The 21547-nt window shown below is 36.1% G+C and overlaps 1 protein-coding gene across 1 annotated transcript; it reads right to left on the bottom strand.

Annotated features, from left to right (window-relative positions):
• Positions 1-5346: 5346 nt before the first annotated feature.
• LOC132280843 (uncharacterized) lies at positions 5347-21001 on the bottom strand. The gene is made up of 4 exons (XM_059782601.1): positions 20842-21001; positions 20549-20737; positions 6451-6647; positions 5347-6333 (listed from the first exon to the last, which is right to left on the bottom strand). The coding sequence occupies exons 1-4, from the start codon at positions 20999-21001 to the stop codon at positions 5347-5349; spliced, it is 1533 nt and encodes a 510-aa protein (XP_059638584.1).
• Between the last annotated feature and the right edge of the window lie 546 nt (positions 21002-21547).

Raw genomic sequence — 21547 nt, 5'->3', positions numbered from 1 at the left:
CTGAATCCCGAGCAAAAAGTTATGCCCTAAACAAGTTCGGCGCTAATTGGGGCCACAAACCCTGAAACTGGAAAACAATTTCCAGAAGGAATTTCTAAGAGTACATAACTCGACAAAAAGTGAAAATGAATCCCGTACGAGGATTCAGGCTCAAAACAAGGCATTTAGCAATAACTTTCATTAATTGCACAATGGCCCTCCAAAAAGTGAAAACTACACTAATGGCCCAGAATGAAAATATCTTCCAAAAATATTTTCTTAAAAACCCCTAAAATAAAATATCTTCAAAAGATATTTACGAAAAACACCCCAAGGAAAGAAAATAATTTCAAAGAACCTTGCATCCATGCCCCTATAGACACCTGGAGCAACCAGAGTACTTTCTTGCAAAAGTAAAGATATGTATTTCGTAGAAACCACTCAAGATGGAGATACATGAAGTCAAAAACCAACTTTGAACACAAGAAGTGTGGTTATGCCAATAAAGTGTCAAATGGGGAAAAGACAAAATAGGGAAAAGGACGAAATAGGGAAATGGATGAAAAGTGAATAGTGTCGAAAAACGAAAAATGTGGAAACGACTCGGTCCTCAAAAGAAGTTGTCAATCCACAGAAAAGAGTCTCGGAAATCACTCCAGAGCACTCGAGACGACACTAAGCGAAGAGGAACTGAACTCCGAAAAGAAAGACAACGGAAAAAAAATATCCGTGAAAATCTGGGTCATTACATTGTATGCTCTGAAGATTAGGGTGAGAGGCATGGCATAGAAGAGGTGAGTTTTTTCTTTCTTAGCGCAATCAATCATGTGATGAAAGATAAGGAAGGCTAGATCAAATTTCTTTCCATTTAGGACGCACCAGATAAGAAAAGCTTCCATGAATGAGACATCCGAGCGACCACCGGATTTTGGAAGGATGTTGTGAATGATGACATGGTAAATAAGATGAGCTTGTACTGTTAATTGGCTTGCATAGATTTTATCAATGTTGTTGGTGGGAAATTAACTCATTTGTTGAACAGCTTGGTAAGGGTTAAACCCTTCCCCATCATACCAGTCATAGGCAGTGTAATAGGTGATATCGCCGTTGGAAATGTTGAGAATACGACGAATACTTAACAGAGGGAGAGTAATCTGAGTGCCTACAACGAAGGAAAGGAAAGTGTTCTGCCCTACTATCCTTTCAAGATGAGTGTAAAATTACCTAACTACCTTGGGGTAGATAGGAACCTTAATGGATAAGAATTCACCCAAGCCTATTGCTTCAAAGAGAGAGAAAGTGTGTGTGATGAGTTCCTCAATTTCAACTCTATCAAAGAACTTGCCTTTTTCAACAATTTTGTGAAGAAATTTTGTTTCATAAACCTCTTTGTACTTAGGTGATCGAAATAGGCGCATAGCTGGGGCAGGATATGGGTTGGAAGTATCAGGATTTGGGAGATTAGACCCTCCAACTTCAGTATCATGAGTATGCTTAGTTCGCTTTTCTTGATCCCTTTTAGATCCAGAAGGATTTTTGCAGGATGCCATGGGTTTTTTTTCAAGAGATGAAGGTTTCAGTATGACAAGATGTAATGTAACAAAATCTAACCTAGGTATATGTCAGATTATAGAGCACTAGAGATGAACAAGATCCAACTTAGAATGATGCAACAAAGTTAGATAATAGCAAGAGATGAACTTGACCAAGAGATAATGAATTCAAAGTGCAACTTACCTTGAAAAGAAACGAGAGAGAGAGATTGAGTGGGAGATTCGTAAGGGTTTCGTGCACACACACAGTCGCCTCAAGAGAACGAGAGAGATAGGGTTTTAAGATTTGAAGTTTAAAATGAGATTCACGGTTCTTAAAAGGCAAATATGGGCTTTACGTGATGGGGCCCCGAAGATTCGGTCGACCGAAATGGCTTCATCTGTCGACCGAAATGGCTTATAAAGAGAATCATCAATCCTTATTTTGGTCGACCGAACCATTGTTTCGGTCTACCAAAATGATGATCCTGAGGGGTTGATTCTAAAGTGATGATTCTGAAGGTTCAGCAGATGTAATGAATTTCTCTCTCTATTGCCATTCCGATTTCTCGATGGAGTGTACAAAACCTATCTTCTTGAAGTGGCTTCGTGAGAATATCAGCCAATTGATTCTTGGTGTTAATGAACATTAATTCAATATCGCCTTTAGATACATGATCCCTTAAGAAATGATATCGAATTTCTATGTGCTTTGTTTTAGAGTGTTGAATGGGATTCTCTGATATGCAAATGGCGTTGGTGTTTTCACATTTGATAGGGATTTTGTCGAAGAATAAACCAAAGTCTTCTAGCTATTGTTTGATATAGAGAATTTGTGCACAACAACTACCAGCAGCAACATATTCAGCTTCAGCGGTAGATAATGCGACTGAATTTTGTTTCTTACATGACCACCGCTTGTACTTTTTCTTTTAACTTTGCAACCAACAAAATCAGCATCTGTAAATCCTACGAGTTCAAAGGATGTGTGCCTAGGATACCATAAACCTAAGTCAATAGTACCATTCAAGTATTTAAAGATGCATTTGACGGCATTCAAAGAGATTCCTTAGGACAAGATTGAAACCTAGCACATAAGCACACACTAAACATTATATCCGACCTACTAGCCATTAAATATAGAACACTTCCGATCATTCCTCTATATTTCTTAATATCAACTCCTTGCCTTTCTCTTCCTTATCAAGTTTTAAGGAAGGACTCATGGGAGTTTTAGCATGTTTGGCGTCTTCCGAGCCAAATTTCTTTAGCAAATCTTTAGTATACTTTGATTAGGAAATGAAAATTCCATCAAGATTTTGTTTGATTTGCAGCTCTAAAAAGAAGTCGAGTTCACCCATCATGCTCATTTCCAACTCGTTTTGCATGGAGGTGGCAAACTCTTTACTTAGTGTGTCATTTGTTGATCCAAAAATAATATCATCAACGGAAATTTGAATAATCAACAAATTGCCATTAATGATTTTAGTAAAGAGTGTGTTATCAATCTTACCTCTCCAAAATCCATTTGAAAGTAGGAACCCACTAAGTCTTTCATACCAAGCTCTAGGAGCTTGCTTCAAACCATATAAAGCTTTAGTTAATTTAAAAACATTGTTTGGATAATCATAGCTTTCAAAGCCCGGTGGTTGTTCTATATATATTTCTTTATCAATAAAACCATTTAAGAAAGCACTCTTTACATCCATTTAAAATAATTTGAAATTTTTGTGAGATGCAAATGCAAGTAACATTCTTATTGCCTCAAGCCTAGCAAAGGGAGCAAAAGTCTCTTCATAATCTATACCTTCTTCTTGGTTATATCCTTTTGTAACAAGTCTAGCCTTGTTCCTAATAATAGTTCCCGACTCATCCTTTTTGTTTCTAAAAACCTATTTTGAGCCGATAATTGTTTTATTTTGAGGTCTAGGGACAAGATTCCAAACCTTGTTCCTTTTGAATTGAATGAGTTCTTCTTGCATTGCCAAAAGCCAAGATTCATCATTTTCAGCCTCATGTATATTTTTAGGTTCGAATTGAGAAACGAATGCCACAAAATTACATACATTTCTTAATTGTGACCTTGTGCTAACACCTTTGGATGGATCACCAATAACTTGGTCAGTGGGATGATTATGAACTAACTTCTATTCAGTTGGAATAGTTTTATTTTGAGAGGTATCATCACTTGAATTGGAACTTTGATAGATATCAATAGGAGACTCATTTATGTTGAGATCATTGATACTCTTCTCAAGCTCTATAAGGGACCTATTTGTATCAAGATCATTGGTACCCTTTTCAAGTTCAACTTCTTCATCATTGTCCATCACACTTTTTGTGGGAGAGGTTGGGGATTCATCAAACACAACATGTATGGATTCAACCACAACTAGGGTCCTGTTGTTATAAACTCTATATGCTTTACTTCTAGAGGAATATCCAAGAAAAATGCCTTCATCGGATTTGGCATCAAACTTTCCTAGATTATCCTTGTCATTGAGGACAAAGCATTTACACCCAAAAACTTTGAAATAGCCTATATTAGGTTTTCTTTTGTTCCATAACTCATAGGGTGTTTTGTTGAGAATCTTTCTAATAACAACTCTATTTATAACATAGCATAAAGTATTTACAGCTTTGGCCCATAGAGATCCAGGTGATTTGTGCTCATTTAGCATTGTTCTAGCCATTTCTTGAAGAGATCTATTTTTCCTTTCAACCACACCGTTTTGTTGGGGAGTCCTAGGTGCCGAGAGATTATGATTGTAGCCATTTTCGTCGCAAAATCTTTCAACATCTTGATTGTCAAACTCTCTACCCCTATCACTTCTAATGGTTTTAATTTTACATTTCTTTTCGTTTTCAACTCTTTTGCAAAATTTTGAAACAATTGAATGAGCCTCATTTTTGCGTGCAAGAAAGAATACCCAAGTGAATCGAGAGTAATCATCTACAATTACAAAGGCGTAAAGTTTACCACCAAGACTAGCAATTTTCTCCGGTCTAAAAAGATCCATGTGGATCAATTCAAGTGGTTTTGAAGTGGTTATATCTTTTTTCCTTTTGAAGGAGGATTTGATTTGTTTACCGATTTGGCAAGCACTACATAGTTTGTCTCTTGAAAAATTTGTCTTGGGGAGACCTTTGACTAGTTCATTTTTAGACAATCTTGAGATTAAATTCATGCTACCATGACCTAACCTCCTATGCCATAACCAACTATGTTCATTGGATGACATGAAACATTTAACATCTTGTTCTTGAAGTTCACCTAAGAGCAAGGTATATACATTACCACTTCTAGGAGCACAAAATATTTGAGATTCATTTCTTTTAACAATGCATTTATCCGATTTAAAAGTCATATCAAATCCATTATCACAAAGTTGACTAAGACTAAATAGATTTTGCTTTAAACCCTCAACAAGTAAGACATATTTAATTGATAAAGAATGAGAAATACATATGATCCCAATGCCAATTACCTTGCCTTTAGAATTATCTCCAAATATTACGCTTCCTCCGTTGTATGCTTCTAGAGAGGAGAATTTTGCGGGGTCACCCGTCATATGTCTTAAACATCCGCTATCTAGAAACCATTTGTCCTTGGAAGATGTGGAGACTTTGAAACCATCTTACAAAAGAGATTTCAAATATTTTCACTTGGTACCCAAATCTTGTTGGGTCCGTGGGAGTTAGCTAAGAGCATATATGTTCCTTTAAGAACCCACTTCTTTATGAATTTAGGTTTTCTCTTTGAGCACTCTTGAATAAGATGACCTAACCTTTTATAATAATTACATTTAGAATTTTTGTTCTTGCTCTTAACAAATTAGTTAGTCAAAGACTCTCTTTCATTCAATAGACATGCTTTCTTGTCAAAAGGGTCATATCCTAAACCATTTTTATTAAAGACACCTCTTTGAGCACCTAGCATAAGTTCTAGATTTTTGGTACCTTGAGTGAACTTTGCTAGACTATCAATTTGGTCTTCAATGATTAACTTCAAGGATTCATTTTTAGATATGAGTTCAGGTGATCCTGTTTCTCTAAGTGAAATACATTCCTTTTTCAAGCACTCATTTTCATTTAGAAGAGTTTGAAGTTTGTTTTCAAAGATAAGTTTTTCTTTTCTTCGAGAAGCACATTTGTTGACCATTTTACCTAATTCATCATGCAATTCTTTAAAGCTATCAAGTAATCCATTATATGCATCAACTAAATCAGCATAAGCAATTACATTTTTGGAAGAAGAGTCAGAATTAGAGTTTACCTCATCCCTACTTGCCATGAGATAAAAAATGGCTTTTTCCTCATCGCTTTCGGATCCATTTGAGTCGTCGTCTTCCCAAGTGGCTTGCATTGCTCTTTTCTTTTTCTTTTCCTCTTTATAGGCATGGTAATCAGCTTTAAAATGTCCCGGTTTTCCACAATGAAAATAGGTAGGGGAGTCACGTTTGCCTTGCTCATTAGATGATTCTCCCTTTTTGAACCTTCCTTTGTTGAATTCCTTCCTATGAATAAATCTTTTGAAGGATTGCGTGATAAGAGCTAGATCATCATTTTCATTTTCATTGCCGGAAACTTCCTTTTCCATTTGAGAGACTTTTAGAGCAATTTCTTTCTTTCGATGATGATCTCCTTCTCTATCTTTTAGAGTGATCTCCCATGTGAGAAGAGAACCGAGAAGTTCTTCCAACTCAAGTGTATTAAGGTTATGAGCTTCCTTAATCGCATTTGCCTTAGCATCCCATTTTTTAGGTAAGCTTCTAAGAATTTTCCTTGCAAGATCAGAATTAGTTATAGTTCTGCCAAGGTGCTTTAAGCCATTAATAATGTCAGTAAATCTCACAAACATTGTATTAATAAACTCATTTTCATTCATGTGAAACAATTCATATTGATGCATAAGGATATCAATTTTGGATTCCTTAACTTGTGATGTCCCTTCATAAGTAATCTGGAGTTTATCCCAGATTTCTTTGGCTGTGGTACAAGTAGAGATTCTATTATATTCACAAGGACTTATAGCACAATTAAGATTGACTTTGGCTTTGGCATTCAAGGAGATAAGTTTATAATCTTCGGTGTTCCATTTAGCTTCAGTCTTAGGGACTTTTCCAGCACCAAATCCTTTCATTAGAACAAAAGGTCCATTAACAATAACCAACCAGATTTGGTAGTCTATAGATTAGAGGAAATCTATCATTCTATTTTTCCAATAACCATAATTTGTTCCATCGAACCAAGGAGGTCTAGTATTAGACTGACCTTCTTGAAGAAGGTGACCTTTTAAGTTTGCTATGATCAATCTCTAAAACACTTAAACTTTTTTAATAGAGACCTAGCTCTGATACTAATTGTTGCCCAAGTATAGACTCTAGAGGGGGGGTGATTAGAGTCTAAGCAAACTAAGGTCAATTTTTCAATATTGATTTACCAACTAGAGTTAGACTCAACTTATTTGACAAATATTAAATGATGCAATCTGAATTTTAAGCTTTAATTGTCAATATTTATGAAGAGGCATATCAAGACATACATGGAGCAATAAATATAAGAGATAAAGATAGAAGTTGCAAACATGTACTCAGCGATTTTAGCGAGGTTCGGAAAGTGCTACTCCTTGGCTCAAGACCCCTCTTGAGACTTCCCAATCCACTATGGCACCTCCTTACGGGTGGAGAGCAAACCTTTTACAAGAAGCTCTTCCTTGCTTCTAAGTGCTAAGAAAACACCTTCTCTTAGTCTTGCTTGGGCCACACCAGCCCTTACAAGTTTTGAACAAGATTGATGAAGTATAAAATGATCTTTTTTAGATCTAAAGTACAAGATTCAGCTCACTCTAGAGTATGTATGAATAACTTGAAGCTCAACTCTTTTTTATGATATAAGATGTGTGTAAATGATGATGAAAAGCTTTTTGATTGCTAGAAGATCTTTCTCAATTAATGCAACAACTTTTATGAAGACGACCAGTCATTATATAGACTTTCAGAACTGTCTGATAAGAGTTATAGCTGTTAGACACGCACTTCAAAAAAAAATGCCCGTTTGAATTTTGAAAAACGCAGCTTCGGTTAACCGAAATGAAACACCCTTGTGTTTCAGCCATCCAAAATGGTTTTACGTGTGGACATCATCCTCTCAGTACTCTTGGTTCGGTAGAACGAAGTAAAGCCCTTTTCTATTTTGGTCGACTGAAATGGTTTCATCATTCTCAGTACTTTTATTTTGGTAGACCAAATTCAAACTCTTAGTTGTTTCGGTCATCTGAAATGATTTTAAAATTTGAGCATCATTCCCAGTACTTTTATTTCAGTAGATCGAAATGAAATGAAGTTCTATTTCGGTAGACCGAAATAGCTAGAGGTTTTGATTCAAACTCTTATTTAATTCGGTCGACTAATACAATAAGCCCTTCCATTTCGGTAGACCGAAATGGACTTTCATTTTCAGGAACTTGTTCAGATGAAGATTTACTTAAGACCTTTGATCCTAAGTTATTGTGAATGAGTTGATGTGTATAATATTGGAGAGTTTGAGCTTCAAGATGTTCATATATACTTTAACAAGATTTCCTAAGAAACTCACCAACCTAGCTAACCCCATTTTGATGAGTTGTGATGACTTGTCTTTGACTCTTGGTTGCTTAGTCCTTTGCTTATGCCTTGGTGTACTTCTTCAGTTTTGCTCTTGTATTGTAGTGACTTGTTTTGATGAAAGCTTTGATCTGTAATTTCACTCAAGAAGACATTAGTGAACATAGAACATCATTAATGAATTATGATCATCAAAAGCCTTAGATTCAAGATCAACAATCATGAATGAGGTGTGGCCAAGGGCCAAACACCATTTTGTTTTAGCCTTTGCATTTTAGTTTCATTTATTATGTTTTGAGGCATTTTTGGCCATTGAGAGGTCATATTTTGCATTTAGGACATTTTGAGGCTGCGGACCATTGGGACGCGTCTTAAATGTCTTTTTACGTTTGCGTGCATGTCCACATTTCACAAAACTCTTAAGTTTCAACTTTTGACCTATTTTTGGGCAATTTTATGAATTTTTATGAAAATTCATGCATTGGGGTATCATTTTAAGTTTTCTCTCGTTTTAGCATGTTTTAGATGCTTGCATGAGGTTAGGGAATGTTTTCAAACGTGTTTGGATCATGTAGAATGCATGTATAGCCTTAGAGATGGACCAAGCATCACACACACACACATTACAGCAGCTTTTTCTACTACAGCAGATGTGTCGGTCGGCTGATGAGGACCCATCAGCCAGCTGACCAAACTCTCGAGACCATTCCAGTAGGCTTTTTAGGAAAAACCTCGTTTTAGCCGACTAATGATTAGGGTTCGGATGACCAACTATTGAGCTTCGGTCGGCTAATGGTTGCATTTCGGTCGACTGATCCTCCCTAGGACGATCTTTTTTATCTTTTCCCTGGATAACTTTGTTGTTCTAACTTTGGGGAATCATATCTCTTTCATTTCTAATCCAAATCTGGTCATCTTGAGTTTAAGTTCAAGAGCTTGAAGTTATATTTCCAATGTTACCAACCACTCATCAAAACTCTACGTATAGTGTGAGTCATTCCAGTTTTAGTGAGATATGTTAATGGTAACTCTTAAACGACGAAGGCCACTTTGTTTTAATTTCATCCATTTTCCGTCCGGACTCAGAATCAAGTGATTCTTGAGTCCAACTTTGTTCATTTTTTGTTCTTCTTCTAATGTTGTACAAGCTGGCACCCTTTTCAGTGTGAAATGACCATTCTGCCCTTGGTTTATTTATTATCAGGTTTGGCATTCTTACTGCATTTGTTGGCTCATTTGAGTTCCGTGGCTTCACGGAGAGTCATCTTGGTGCCTTAGGGATGACGTACATCTCTTAAGGCCATCTTGCTTCTTTTGTTTGTGCATTTCGGATCCGTTATCGGGTCATCTTTTCGTTCATCATAAGACACACTAGGTTGAAAGATCCAGGGTCTTACAATCGATGGTATTTCTAAGCCATGGACCATTGTAACGCATCCTAATAGGTAAGTTATATCTACATGCATAATCGTTTTCAAGAAAAACCTCATCCTTAGTGATTTGAGCTTCCTATGGACTCATTTTGCATTTTTATTGCATAAACCGGTTTAAGGGCATTTTGGGTATTTCACCTAAAAAAATAAAAACTTCTCTTGACATGGTCATATGGAAAACGTGATTTTAGGGAGGTTTCTTCTTTGTGTTTTTCCAAAAAATGTCGTTTCGGACACGAAAACCCCATTTCAAATTTAATTTTCTGATCGAAATTTTTTTTGCTTGCTATCAGCCTCATCTAATTGATTAGATGGTCTTTCGTGGGATTTCCGGCATTCTATTTTGGTATCACGATTAGATGGATCATCTAATCGATTCGATGGTCCTGACCCTTTTTCTTCATTTGATCAAAACTTTGTCATCCAGACTCCGAATCAAGTGATTCTTGAGTCTAAATTTATTATTTTTTTCGTTATCTTTTGAATGGTGTGCATGGTAGCACCCATTTTTGGGTAAAATAATCATTTTACCCTTGGCCCATTTCTTGTAGGGTTTTGAAATCCTTGCTCCCTTCTTGCTTCCTTTGAGTCTCGGGACTCCTCAGGGAGCCACTTTTGTGTCTTAGGGATGACGTACATCTCTCTAGACTTTCATTTTGTGTGAAAAGACCATTTTACCTTTAGAGGCATACTCGGTCTATTTTTGACCTTTTTCTTCCGTGTTAGTTCTCGTTGAGTTTCGTGGCCTCATGGAAGGTCACTTTGGCGTCTTAGAGACGCATTGTATCCCTAGAGACTAGGTTTCTATTTTTGCTTCTGCATTCGAAATCCATTAATGGATCAACTTTTGGGTCATCACTGACGCACTGGGTCACAAAGACTTAGGCCGTCACAGACAATGTGCGGTTTAAGTTTGGGGATAAGGCGACTTTGTTGCATTCTTCTTAAGTTGGAGTTTTAATTGCATAATTGAGATTTAGGATCCATTTGAGCTATAATTTTGATCTTTTGAGGACTATGATACTTAAAATTTAAAAATTGCTTGATTTGAGAGTCCAATACTCCTTGTATGCCTTGTCGATGCGATTTAGGAGTAAATTTTTTGTGAGATTGATATCTTGCTTGCATTTGTGGTCTACATCATCTTAATCTTATGATTGTTTTGAGATTCACTCTAGGGTTCTACACTAGCACAGGCGCACACTAGCATTCATTTGTGGGGTACATGCTTTGTTGACTATTGACTTGGTTATATCCCAATTGAGCTAGTAGTACATTGAAAGCTTTCATTCTTGACAAAGGTGGATAACAAACTTTTTTCACTAAGTAGCCGGGATTCTAGCCTTATCAAGCACTGAATTTCTCATGCCGAAAGGTGGAGGACACAAACTTTAGGTTTTTATTTATTTATTTTGTTTTAAAAAAAAAAAGTTGCAAAAGCAAATAAATAAAAAAAAAAAAAAAAGTGAGGACTACTCCCAAAAGGTGAGAAGTGCGAAATGATTAGATAGAGGTTGTTTTGATTTGTAACCTAGTTGATTTGAGCTTGTAAGTCCTTAGGGGTGTTTAAACACCTAATGCCCTAAAGCCGTCAAGTTTAGGAGTCATTGACCTGACGCTCGACCTCATGGATAGCTAGAAAGCTTAATAAATCAATACATTACACCATGCTTCCATCTTTGATCCTCTAGGTTAGTACCAAAAAATAAAAAAATAAAAAATAAAAAAATTTTGAGTGAAAAGAATAAGCGTACCTAGATGAATAAAGCTTTGATAAAAGGTCCATTATTTGTCTTAATGATCGGTACAAGATTTGTGTGCTAGTTTAAGACCATATGTGATCATTTCTTTAGTTGGCTTAGATAGCAACATATTTGATGCCGGTTCACTTAAAAAGGATTCTAGAGTTGTTTTGATTTGCATAATCATTATCTTGATGTGTGGAGGACCATACTTGCTAGCTTGGTGTTGAGATTTTGGAGAATTGCATGGAAAGGGTTGAAAAATTGCATACTTGAGGTAGTTTTCTCCTAATTCTTGTTTTTTATATGGGTGCCTCTTTAGTGAGAAAGAGCTCAATGTTTGTGGGTATCATTTCTGGAAACCCCCATGAGACTTCACTCGTCCACTAGGGGTAACCTAGGGATTTAAAAGGCTTGTTGCATCCGCTAAATGCAATCATGTTCCTACGAAGTGGTGTCTTCATTTTATTGCTTTCTAGTTCATAGCTACTTAATTGTTTATTTCTCTCTTTTTCTTATAGTTCATTGCTAGGGACTCAAATGTGATGCATTTTACCACCTAAACTATGGTATTTTAGTCCATTCATCTATCTTAATTTCATGTCTTAAGTACTTATTTGTGTTATTGCCTATTTGAGGTTAATAAAGTTCAAACAGGTTAACAAGGGCCATTTAGCCCAATTTTAGAGCTAAGGAGCAAAGTTGGAAAAAAGCCAAGAAAATGCACCAGAGGAGCTTCAATCAATCGAAGGGAATCTCGATTGATCGAAGAGGTCTACAATCGATCGAGATGAGGCGGTGCCAACTCAACCAATTGGATAAGGCCCAAAAGATATTTTAATGCCACGTCAACCACGATCGATCAAAGTTAAGTGTTGGATCGATTGAGAATCTTCAATTAATCGAAAATGCTGCTGGCAGTGAGCTATCTAATTCCCGATCATGCCAATTTCTACCTAACTTGTGTAGCTGCAAATTTCCTCCAATCATAGGCTATATTTCTGACTTGGTGCCTACTCAAAGGACCTTGTATTTAAAGGGAATTGAACCATTTTGTAAAAGATCTTTTAGTCTTCAATTTTATTTCATTGTAATTTTATTTTCTCTCTCTAGAAAAGTTAGAGATTAGGGTTAGAAGAAAAAAGAAGAGTGGAGGCTCCAAGAACACATCTTAATATCTATACTCTCTCTCTAGAATTCATCAAAGAAGAAGAGGAAGAAGATGGAGCCATGTTTGGGGATTGCCCTTGAGAGTTCTAAGATCACACCCACCTCTTCTATGATTGGCTAGACTTCTTCTTGGGGCTTGGATGAGCCTCAAGTTTATAATCTAAACCTCTATCTTTTTCATACTTTTTGGGAAATAATATCTTGTGATTAGTGTTTTAGCCTTGTGAATTTAATGAATCTTGGGTTCTCCTTTGATTTCTATGCATTAATTCTTTCTATTAATTCTCTATATGATTACATGTTGTCTTATGTGTGATTATTTGGGAATTGATCTCTACACTAGTTTTTCTATATTAATTGCATTTCTATGTGTGGTTGATTGAAAATCTAGTGATGGCTAGACATGATTTTTATTAGATGGGTTTGTCAATTAATTTGATGGATTATACTTATGCTTGATGGGTTATTCTACAATTTAATTCATGCTTGTAGGTAAGTAGACAATCTTTACTTGATTTGATATTCCATGACTTATTATTGCAAATTCCATGATTCTCTAGATTGATGTGTGCTACAATTGTGACTAGTTTGATGGGTCATACTTAGAATTGATGGGTTGTTCTACACTTAGTTTATTTGTTGGTTAAGTAGACAATTCAGACTTGAATTTGATCGTCCATACTTAATATTACAATTGGTAGTCGTATTTTGTTCACAAGAATGTTTTTCCTAAATTAGTTGAAAGTGTGTGGTATAGTGAACGAGCTTGGTGGCGATTCCAATGCACCCCAAGACCTCACTTCTCATCTCTTAAATTCCTAACTCAACTTAGTTTATTTTAATTAATTGCTTTCTAGAGTAATCAACCAACCTCTCTATTTGCAATTAATTGGTACATTAGAGTCGAAATTAAATTCCAACACGTATAATCCTTGCAGACGATCCTTACTCGCTATGCTTCATTAGTTGTAATATTTTATAAATGTAAATTTGAATAGAAAGGCTTCATAAACCACATTCATATTTTGACCTTGCAAAGCGGCCTCTCGCATTACAAAGTTTGTTTTCTAAACAATTAGAAAGGGGCTCGTCAAGTTTTGGCGTCGTTGCCGAGGATTAACGGTTTTATTGGAATTTATTAGACAATAGTGTTCATTTGATTGCTTTTATTTTTATTTTACTTTCTTTTGTATATTCTTTTCTCATTCTTGATATTATTTGTTCAATTAGGTACTTGACTACAAGAAAGGCAAACATTGGATCTTAAAGCAATCATTGGAGCTTAAAGCTAGCATTGGAATTTGAAGTTGCTTAAGGACCTTTGTGAACATTTCTTAAAAATCTCATAGTTTAATTGTTTCACTTCTTTCCATACTTGTGATAGCCCTTGTTGAGGCTAATTTCATTACTTTATTTTAAGTCCAAGCATCAGCCGTGTGGAGGCTAAATTTTTTTTCTTGCATTTGGATTTTTAATGTGAATGGAGTTATTGTTTGATCCAAGTTTGGGGAGAAATTACATCCCTTCACCTTATGCTCCTCCATTATATTATAATCCTTATGAGATTGAGTCCAATGTTCAACATACATCATTTTATTATGGACTTGATCACTCTTTTAATCCTCATTATGACTATTGCCCTCCCCCACCATTTTATGAAGAACTTGTTGGGGAAACGGAAGTTTTTAAAAACTTTTTGAGGCATTTTCAAATAAAGACCTTGATTCATGTGTAGAGACAAGTTTTATGCATAAAGAACATAATGATACATTCAATTTAAGGATAAAAAACTTACATCAAGGTTTGAGTAAACCTTAAATCTTTCCTCTAAAGTGATTATTCTCACTTATTGTAAATCTCTTTGCTAGATTCCATCTCCTTAGATCTCCATCTTCTTAGTAATGGTCTTGCCTTTAGAAATCACTCATAAGGCTCCACGAATGACCTTGGAAAATTAGACTTGTGGGAACCTCCATTAGATGAGAACACTAATCCTAAAATTTAGAGAAAGAAAATATTTTCTTATCTTCTAAAAGTCTCACCTAAAATATACATGAACCAATGTATATATAGGCAAAATAAAGATAAGAAAAGTAAATAATAAATCTTTCTCAATCTCTAATTCACATATCTCAAATATAATAAGATTCCAATATCAAGTTGGGGTATGAGTGAGAATCCATTGGGCTTATTATTTTATTGGCTACAATGAATTAATAATTGGTCCGGTCCATGAACCCAATTAAATTAATCCATTAATTAATTTCTACTCTACTAAAAGAAATTAATTGAACTCCAATTAAATAATAAATAACCTATAAGTCAATGTTGCACTTTGAACCCTCTATGCATAATTAGTTATCGGATAAATAAAGCCATCAATTACGAATACTTAATTAATATATTTAATTTGGTACCTTTAATTATTTGTCTTGATCACAATAAAACATTTGTTTGACAAAAATAATAATTTAAATAAATAAATATATAGAAAATTATTTTGTCTAAAAACACACGAAGGCCTTCGAATTTACTTTGTAATCAACAATAATTAATACAAAATAAATACAAGTAGCAATGATGCAAATATTGAAAATATAACCCTCTAACTATTAATTACATAATTATCCAAAGTGCCGGTCTATGGATTCCGAAGATTCCACCGAAGAAATCAAAGTAATAACTAATTAATAAAAAAGTCTATACATCTCTTATGCTTAAGAGTCAAATGCCACGACAGTGATAGGAAGCAATTGCATACAACGGCTCTCGCAATATATCTCAACCTAACGCGGATCTAGTTCAAGTCTTAATTAATAATGAGTCCATCCATAATTACTAACTATGAATAATTTATGATTACTATTTATATTAATGTATTGATCGTCATCACATACATATAGAAATATCTCTTATAATCAAGTGGACACTTTCAATTCCATAATGAATCAAAACATAATACATTGAATTCACCAATTATATAAATCATATATTTCAGATATGTCAGGAACATATGTTTCTTAAATCCAAATAGGAATTCGCTAAGCCAGGGCATATAAATCCCAACAGCTCCCACTTGCCCTCATAGCCAAATCGAATTGCATCTAACTCCCATATTATCTAGGTGACGATCAAAAACTATTGATCGATGACACCTTTGTTAATGGATTAACAAAGTTGTGTTCCAATTCAATGTTCTAGCAATGAGTACATTTTCTTTCCAGACAATATCATCTAATACACATGATACTTCCTTTCTGTGTACCTTGTTCCTCTACGGAGCCTTGGGTCATTGCTTCGGGCTACTTCTGCACTATTGTCGCAATATAGCTTGATAGGCAGCCTAGTATGCTCATAACTTCTAAATCAGTGAGATCAAACAAAAAGGCTTCTTATACTGCCTTCAAGGCTGCAATATACTCTACCATTAGGATTGAGTAAACAGTTGAAATCTGCTTAACACTCTACCAACTGATTTCCCTTTCATTGAGTGGACATTCACCAAGTCATGAACCTCATAGTATCTACATTTGATTAAACATCAAAACTAGCATACCCAACTTGGACCACATCATCACATCCATAAATGAGTATGAGATCATTTGTTCTCCTGAGGTACTTTATGATATTTTTCACAACAAACCAGTTATCAAGTCCAGGATTGGACTGATATCTACTGACTATCCCTACAATGTAGTGGATGCCCAGTTTGGTGAGAATCCTACTTGCCGAAGCATATTATTACAGTTTCATTTGCTCAATCTCCTCTGCTAGTCTTAGAAAACTACCAAACTGAAGTTTTTAAAAACTTTTTGAGGAATTTTCAAATAAAGATCTTGATTTATGTGTAGAGATAAGTTTTATGCATGAAGCACATGATGGAACATTAAATTTAAGGATAGAAAACTTACATCAAGGTTTGAGTAAACCTTAAATCTCTCCTCTAAAGTGAATGTTCTCACTTATTGTAGATCCCTTTGCTAGATGCCATCTCCTTAGATCTCCATCTTCTTGGTAATGGTGTTACCTTTAGGAATCACTCATGAGCCTCCATGAATGACCTTGGAAAATTAAGCTTGTAGGAGCCTCCATTAGATGAGAACACTAATCCTATAAAACTAGAGAGAGAAAATATTTTCTTATCTTCTAAAAGTCTCACCTAAAATATACATGAACCCATGTATATATAGGCAAAATAAAGATAAGGAAAGTAAATAATAAATCCTACTCAATCTCTAATTCACATATCTCAAATCTAATATGATTCTAATATCAAGTTGGGCTATGAGTGAGAATCCTTTGGGCTTATTATTTTATTGGCTACAACGAATTAATAATTAGCCTGGTCTGAGTGGTCCTATCAATTATAATTATAATCAACCATTTACAATAGCACAAATCATTGTAAAATAAGGCTATCGTAGGGGTAAGTCGAACCACAGGGATTGCTAGTTTATGGCAACCAGGATTGAAAAATCATTTTTAGTTTGATGAAAGAGGTGTAAGGTTTTGTTTGGTTTGTCACTTGGTACTTGGAATAAAAAATGTGCATAAACAATAAATGCAAGGAATTTAAAGGAGAAAGATTTAAGTAAAGAGGGCTAGGGAAGTGAATCCACTACCAACCCTATAAACATGCTAGCTTGTGATTAACATGGGGAACAACATATATATATGTCCATGATATGTAACAACACAAAATTGCTACATTATCTTCAAGAAATTCATAAAATCAATAGGCAAGAATAATCTATCAAAGTTTTACATGCTTGAACTACCTAAACTAGGGTGTAGCCTTAGACATGCTCACTAAGCTAGAGATTATCAAACCCTAAATCAAATGATATAGCACATGAAGCTAAAAATCAAGAATAGTCCATCAGAGGAAGGCCCTAAGCTATACTATCAAACTTCTTAAACAACATACCATTAAAACCATTTCACAATCTCATTTTCATTGTCACTATGAAAATACAAGCTATATGATCATGAGAGAAAACAATCTAAGACAAGATAATAAACTCAAAATGATCATTTATAGACATTAATATCCATTACATCATGTGTATACTCTAGATTATGAAACTTGGCCCATGCATATATTTCATTCTCCAAAACAAACCAAAACTAAGGCATGCTTACAAGGAAAGGCTTTATCACCTCAATAGGAAGAGAGTTAGTTACCTATAAAAGCAAAGGAGGAAGGAGGAGAGGTGATCTTACCCTCCATTTTCGCACTTAGAAGCCACAATACACACACACCCTAAAAAACTCAATATTTCTCTCTCTAGAACCCCTTATAATATGAGATTTGTCATTACATGATACAAGCCACCAAATATATCCTAAAAATCTTATCTATCTCCCCTAATTCGTGGTTCAAAAATCCCTATAAGGAAGCCTAGCCATTCATTCAGTCAAAGGGGATAACTTGAGTAAAACCATGGAGTGGGTGGCCCGCTTTCTGCAGATTGGCGGGCGCCTGCGCTGTATCAAGTGGGAGTGATGCGGCACATGACGGGGGCCCGCAGCTCATGGCAGGGCCCCATATTTTTCCAATTTTTCTGCCTGATTTGGCAGGCGCCCGCAATGCTACAGCCTTACACCATTTTGCTATTTGCAACTTGAAATAATTTGGCCCGGCCCGAAGACGCGATAATCCTCCTTAGCGCTTTTTACAAGGACAACCATGAGTTCAATGGATCACTGGCTTGGCCAAAATGAAGGCCCCTAGCAACGGCATGTTATGATTCCTCAACAACTTAACAAAGCCGCACTTTTAACTATCTTTGGGGAACTAACCTAAAAGTAAACAAAAACACACAAATGAAGCTAATATGTACAATATGATCAACTAATGGACTTAACTAATGCAAATAAGGGCGTTTAAATATGCAATATTCGGTACTTATCACACCTCCAAACTTACATTTTGCTAGTCCTATAACAAAACCAAAAATAAAGATCTTAACAAAATGACAACATTTGAAATGCTATCAATATACATCAACTATGGTGCAAGAAAGTACACACACAGCTCATTTGCAACTTGGAACAGACAGAGTATTGGAGACGCAATCATTTTGCAAACTACCTTGCGTATATGAAGCCTTGATATAACACAATGACTAAACACATTTCAATTCTCATGCATCAACATCATAGTCTATATAAATACTTCAATTGTCATCTCTTTAATAGAAATCAACTCTAACCCTAATGAAAGTGAACTGGATTCCCAATATGTGGCTTTTACCTTCTTTTTCCAATTTCAAAACACAAGTCTTGAAATCATTGAATTTCCCTTTTAAATAAGGTCTCTAAAGCATGATTTATTCAAAATACACATTTTTATTACTTTTTTTTTTTACATACATACTATGGTCGTGCAATGCCGAAGTCCCTTAAGCTTTCTAACCGACCCATATAGCAAGTGTTAGGCCAGCAACTCCCAAACCGGATGACTTTAGGGTGCTAAGTGTAAAGACACTCCAAGGGCTTACTAACTCAAGTTGGCAAAGCTACAAACTCCAACAAACCATATTTATTTATTTTTATTTTTATTTTTGTGAATAATCGTCCAATGCCTAAGTCCCTTAAGCTTTCTAACCAACCCATGTAGCAAGTGTTAGGCCAGCAACTCCCAAACCGGATGGCTTTAGGGTGCTGAGTGTAAGGACACTCCAAGGGCTTAATAATTCGAGTTAGCAAGGCTACGAACTTAAACTAGTCATTATCCTTATTCATTTTTTTTTTTTTTTTTTATTCAATGCCAAAGATATCCATTCATTAGGGTCATTAATTCAAATCAACTGAGTCATGGTCAAGGTATATCAGGTTACATGCCTCACAATTAAGTTTCTGGTGTACATCTGTGAAGTGTGAAGCATGAAAGAGTATGAAATCCGACGAAAATCTAATTAAAGCATTTATACAAATCGGTTTCAATCAACATAATCATTTCACATTTTTCTTTATTTTCAAAGCTATCATTTGCCTCTATACACAAAGTATTAAAGACATACTTCAATCTCCAACAAGTTCCAAATTACAGAATCATTGCTTTCCAAAAAATGATTTTATTACTTTACATGAACAATTAGTACATGCAAACAAAAATGCATATATATATATATATAATGCATACCAAAAATATACCCCCAAACTGGAATGTCACATTGTTCTCAATGTGAGAAGACAAAGAATGATTAATGAAAAATAGAGAAGGTAACAAGAACAATATTACCAAGTGGAGAAGGACATTAAGTGGCGGTGTAAAAATATGCCACCATGTGAATTCCAAAAGCACGCCCCCAAACTTGATTCTAAAAACCTGTCAAATCGCATCTATGCACAACAAGCATCAAATAAATCCAGACAAAGATAATAATAAACAACTGCAATTTTATTTAACTAAAAATTGCAGTTATAAGTTCAAAATAGGAACTGAAAGTAATGCCAAACGCGGCCCAAAACAAAGCAAAAAAGTACTACTGAAAATGAAAATAGAAACTAAAAGCATAAAATCACTCCTCCATGGTCTCGACTCGCAGCTGAATGTTATCAAGATGGGTGCTGAGAGAGAGTAGTCGGCACGAGACATAGCAGGTAGTGGTGGTGCACCAGGTGTGGGAGCAGCCGGCGCAGAAGCAACAGGGACAGCGGGACCTCCCCAATCAAACACACCACCAATGCGGGCTTGACGAGAAGTCTTAAGCTGGATGGTGCTCGACTTCCATGCACCAAGGTCAAAAAGAAATACCTTGGTGTTCTTCTCTTCTCTTTGGGGGACCCTGAACATCTTAATCTTGAGGAGCTTGGTGACCAAGTACGGAAAAGGAAGTGCTCAAGTGAGGCATTATCCGACTGGGTCACAAAAAGACCATTGTAGACCTTGAGAAACTGGTCCCAGATGAGCTATAGGATGCAAAACCAATGGCCCTTCTCAGCAACATAAAGGGTGTGCAGAAAAACCCCTTTACACTCAGAATGCTTAGAAACGGGAAGGACATTTTTGGCAAGGACGGAGTCCAAGAACCATAGTCAGCACAGGAGGAATGACTTATTCGTGTTTGATCTGCGATTACCGATATACATGTTGTGGCAAATTTCCTCAACAATTTCATACAATCTCAGCTCAGCTGGAGAGTTATCGTACAGAGGCTGGTCCAGTTCATTCACCGGAGATACCAATGGACACTCCAAGGCCGTGGCAAGGTCATGAATGGTGAATTCAAAAACTGCGCCATCAATGGTGGTCTTAATGACCTCTGGCTCTGCACATGTATAAAACATATTGGAATAGAACTAGTGGACGATACGCGAATAGAAAGAGCTAGCGCGTGGTTTGAATAGAGCTTTTAGGCCACGGTCCTTCAACTCTTGGACCGCCCACTCCGTTTCTGAATTTTCTTCGAAGCCGTCTTTGATAACAAATTTGGCCCCAGTTTTAATGGGCCATTCAACCCAATTTGGCGTAAGAGGATCCTTGGATGTCCCTCAGAGGAACGAGTGTGCTTGGAAGAGGTTTTAGGTGCCATTTGGAAGAAGAAGTTAGCTTCAACAATTTATTGAACACCTGGTGTGCAAGACAAAAAGGAAGAGGTCCAAAGGTTGATTAGAGTTATGAAATCCCAAAAATTTTGTCCCTACAAACAAGAATATACAAGCCCAAACAACTATAAATCCTCAACACCATCAATCCCGTCCTCCATTGATCAAAAATTGAGAGAAAGAGAAAAAGAAACTTACCCAAATTTAAGAAACTAAAAGCCCCCTTCTTGGAGTGAAATGGAGATGGATGAAAGAATGAGAGGATGAGGGAGATGACAGAGATAAGGGTTTATGATGGAAATAGGGGTAGGAGGGAGAATGAGGAAGAATAAAAAGAAGGGTAAGGGAATTAGAGAAGCTGGGCCAAGAGGGAAAGAGAGAGGGAGAGTAAGAGTATTTTAAAATAGGCCAAGGGTTCATTGATTTTTATAAAACACGAAGGCTGGCGGGCGCCTGCATCACGGGGCAGGCGCCCGTGAGTTGTCAAGGGCACTCCCCTCGGCTTGGATGAAGACATATGGCAGGGTCCCGCG

Source organism: Cornus florida, unplaced genomic scaffold (genome assembly GCF_030987335.1).
Source record: "Cornus florida cultivar Cherokee Brave unplaced genomic scaffold, ASM3098733v1 CherokeeBrave_3.0.0_Hap2_Chr11, whole genome shotgun sequence".
Classification (NCBI taxonomy): Eukaryota; Viridiplantae; Streptophyta; class Magnoliopsida; order Cornales; family Cornaceae; genus Cornus; species Cornus florida.
Note: the sequence above shows the minus strand (reverse complement) of the source record. Positions and strands in the feature narration are given on the sequence as shown.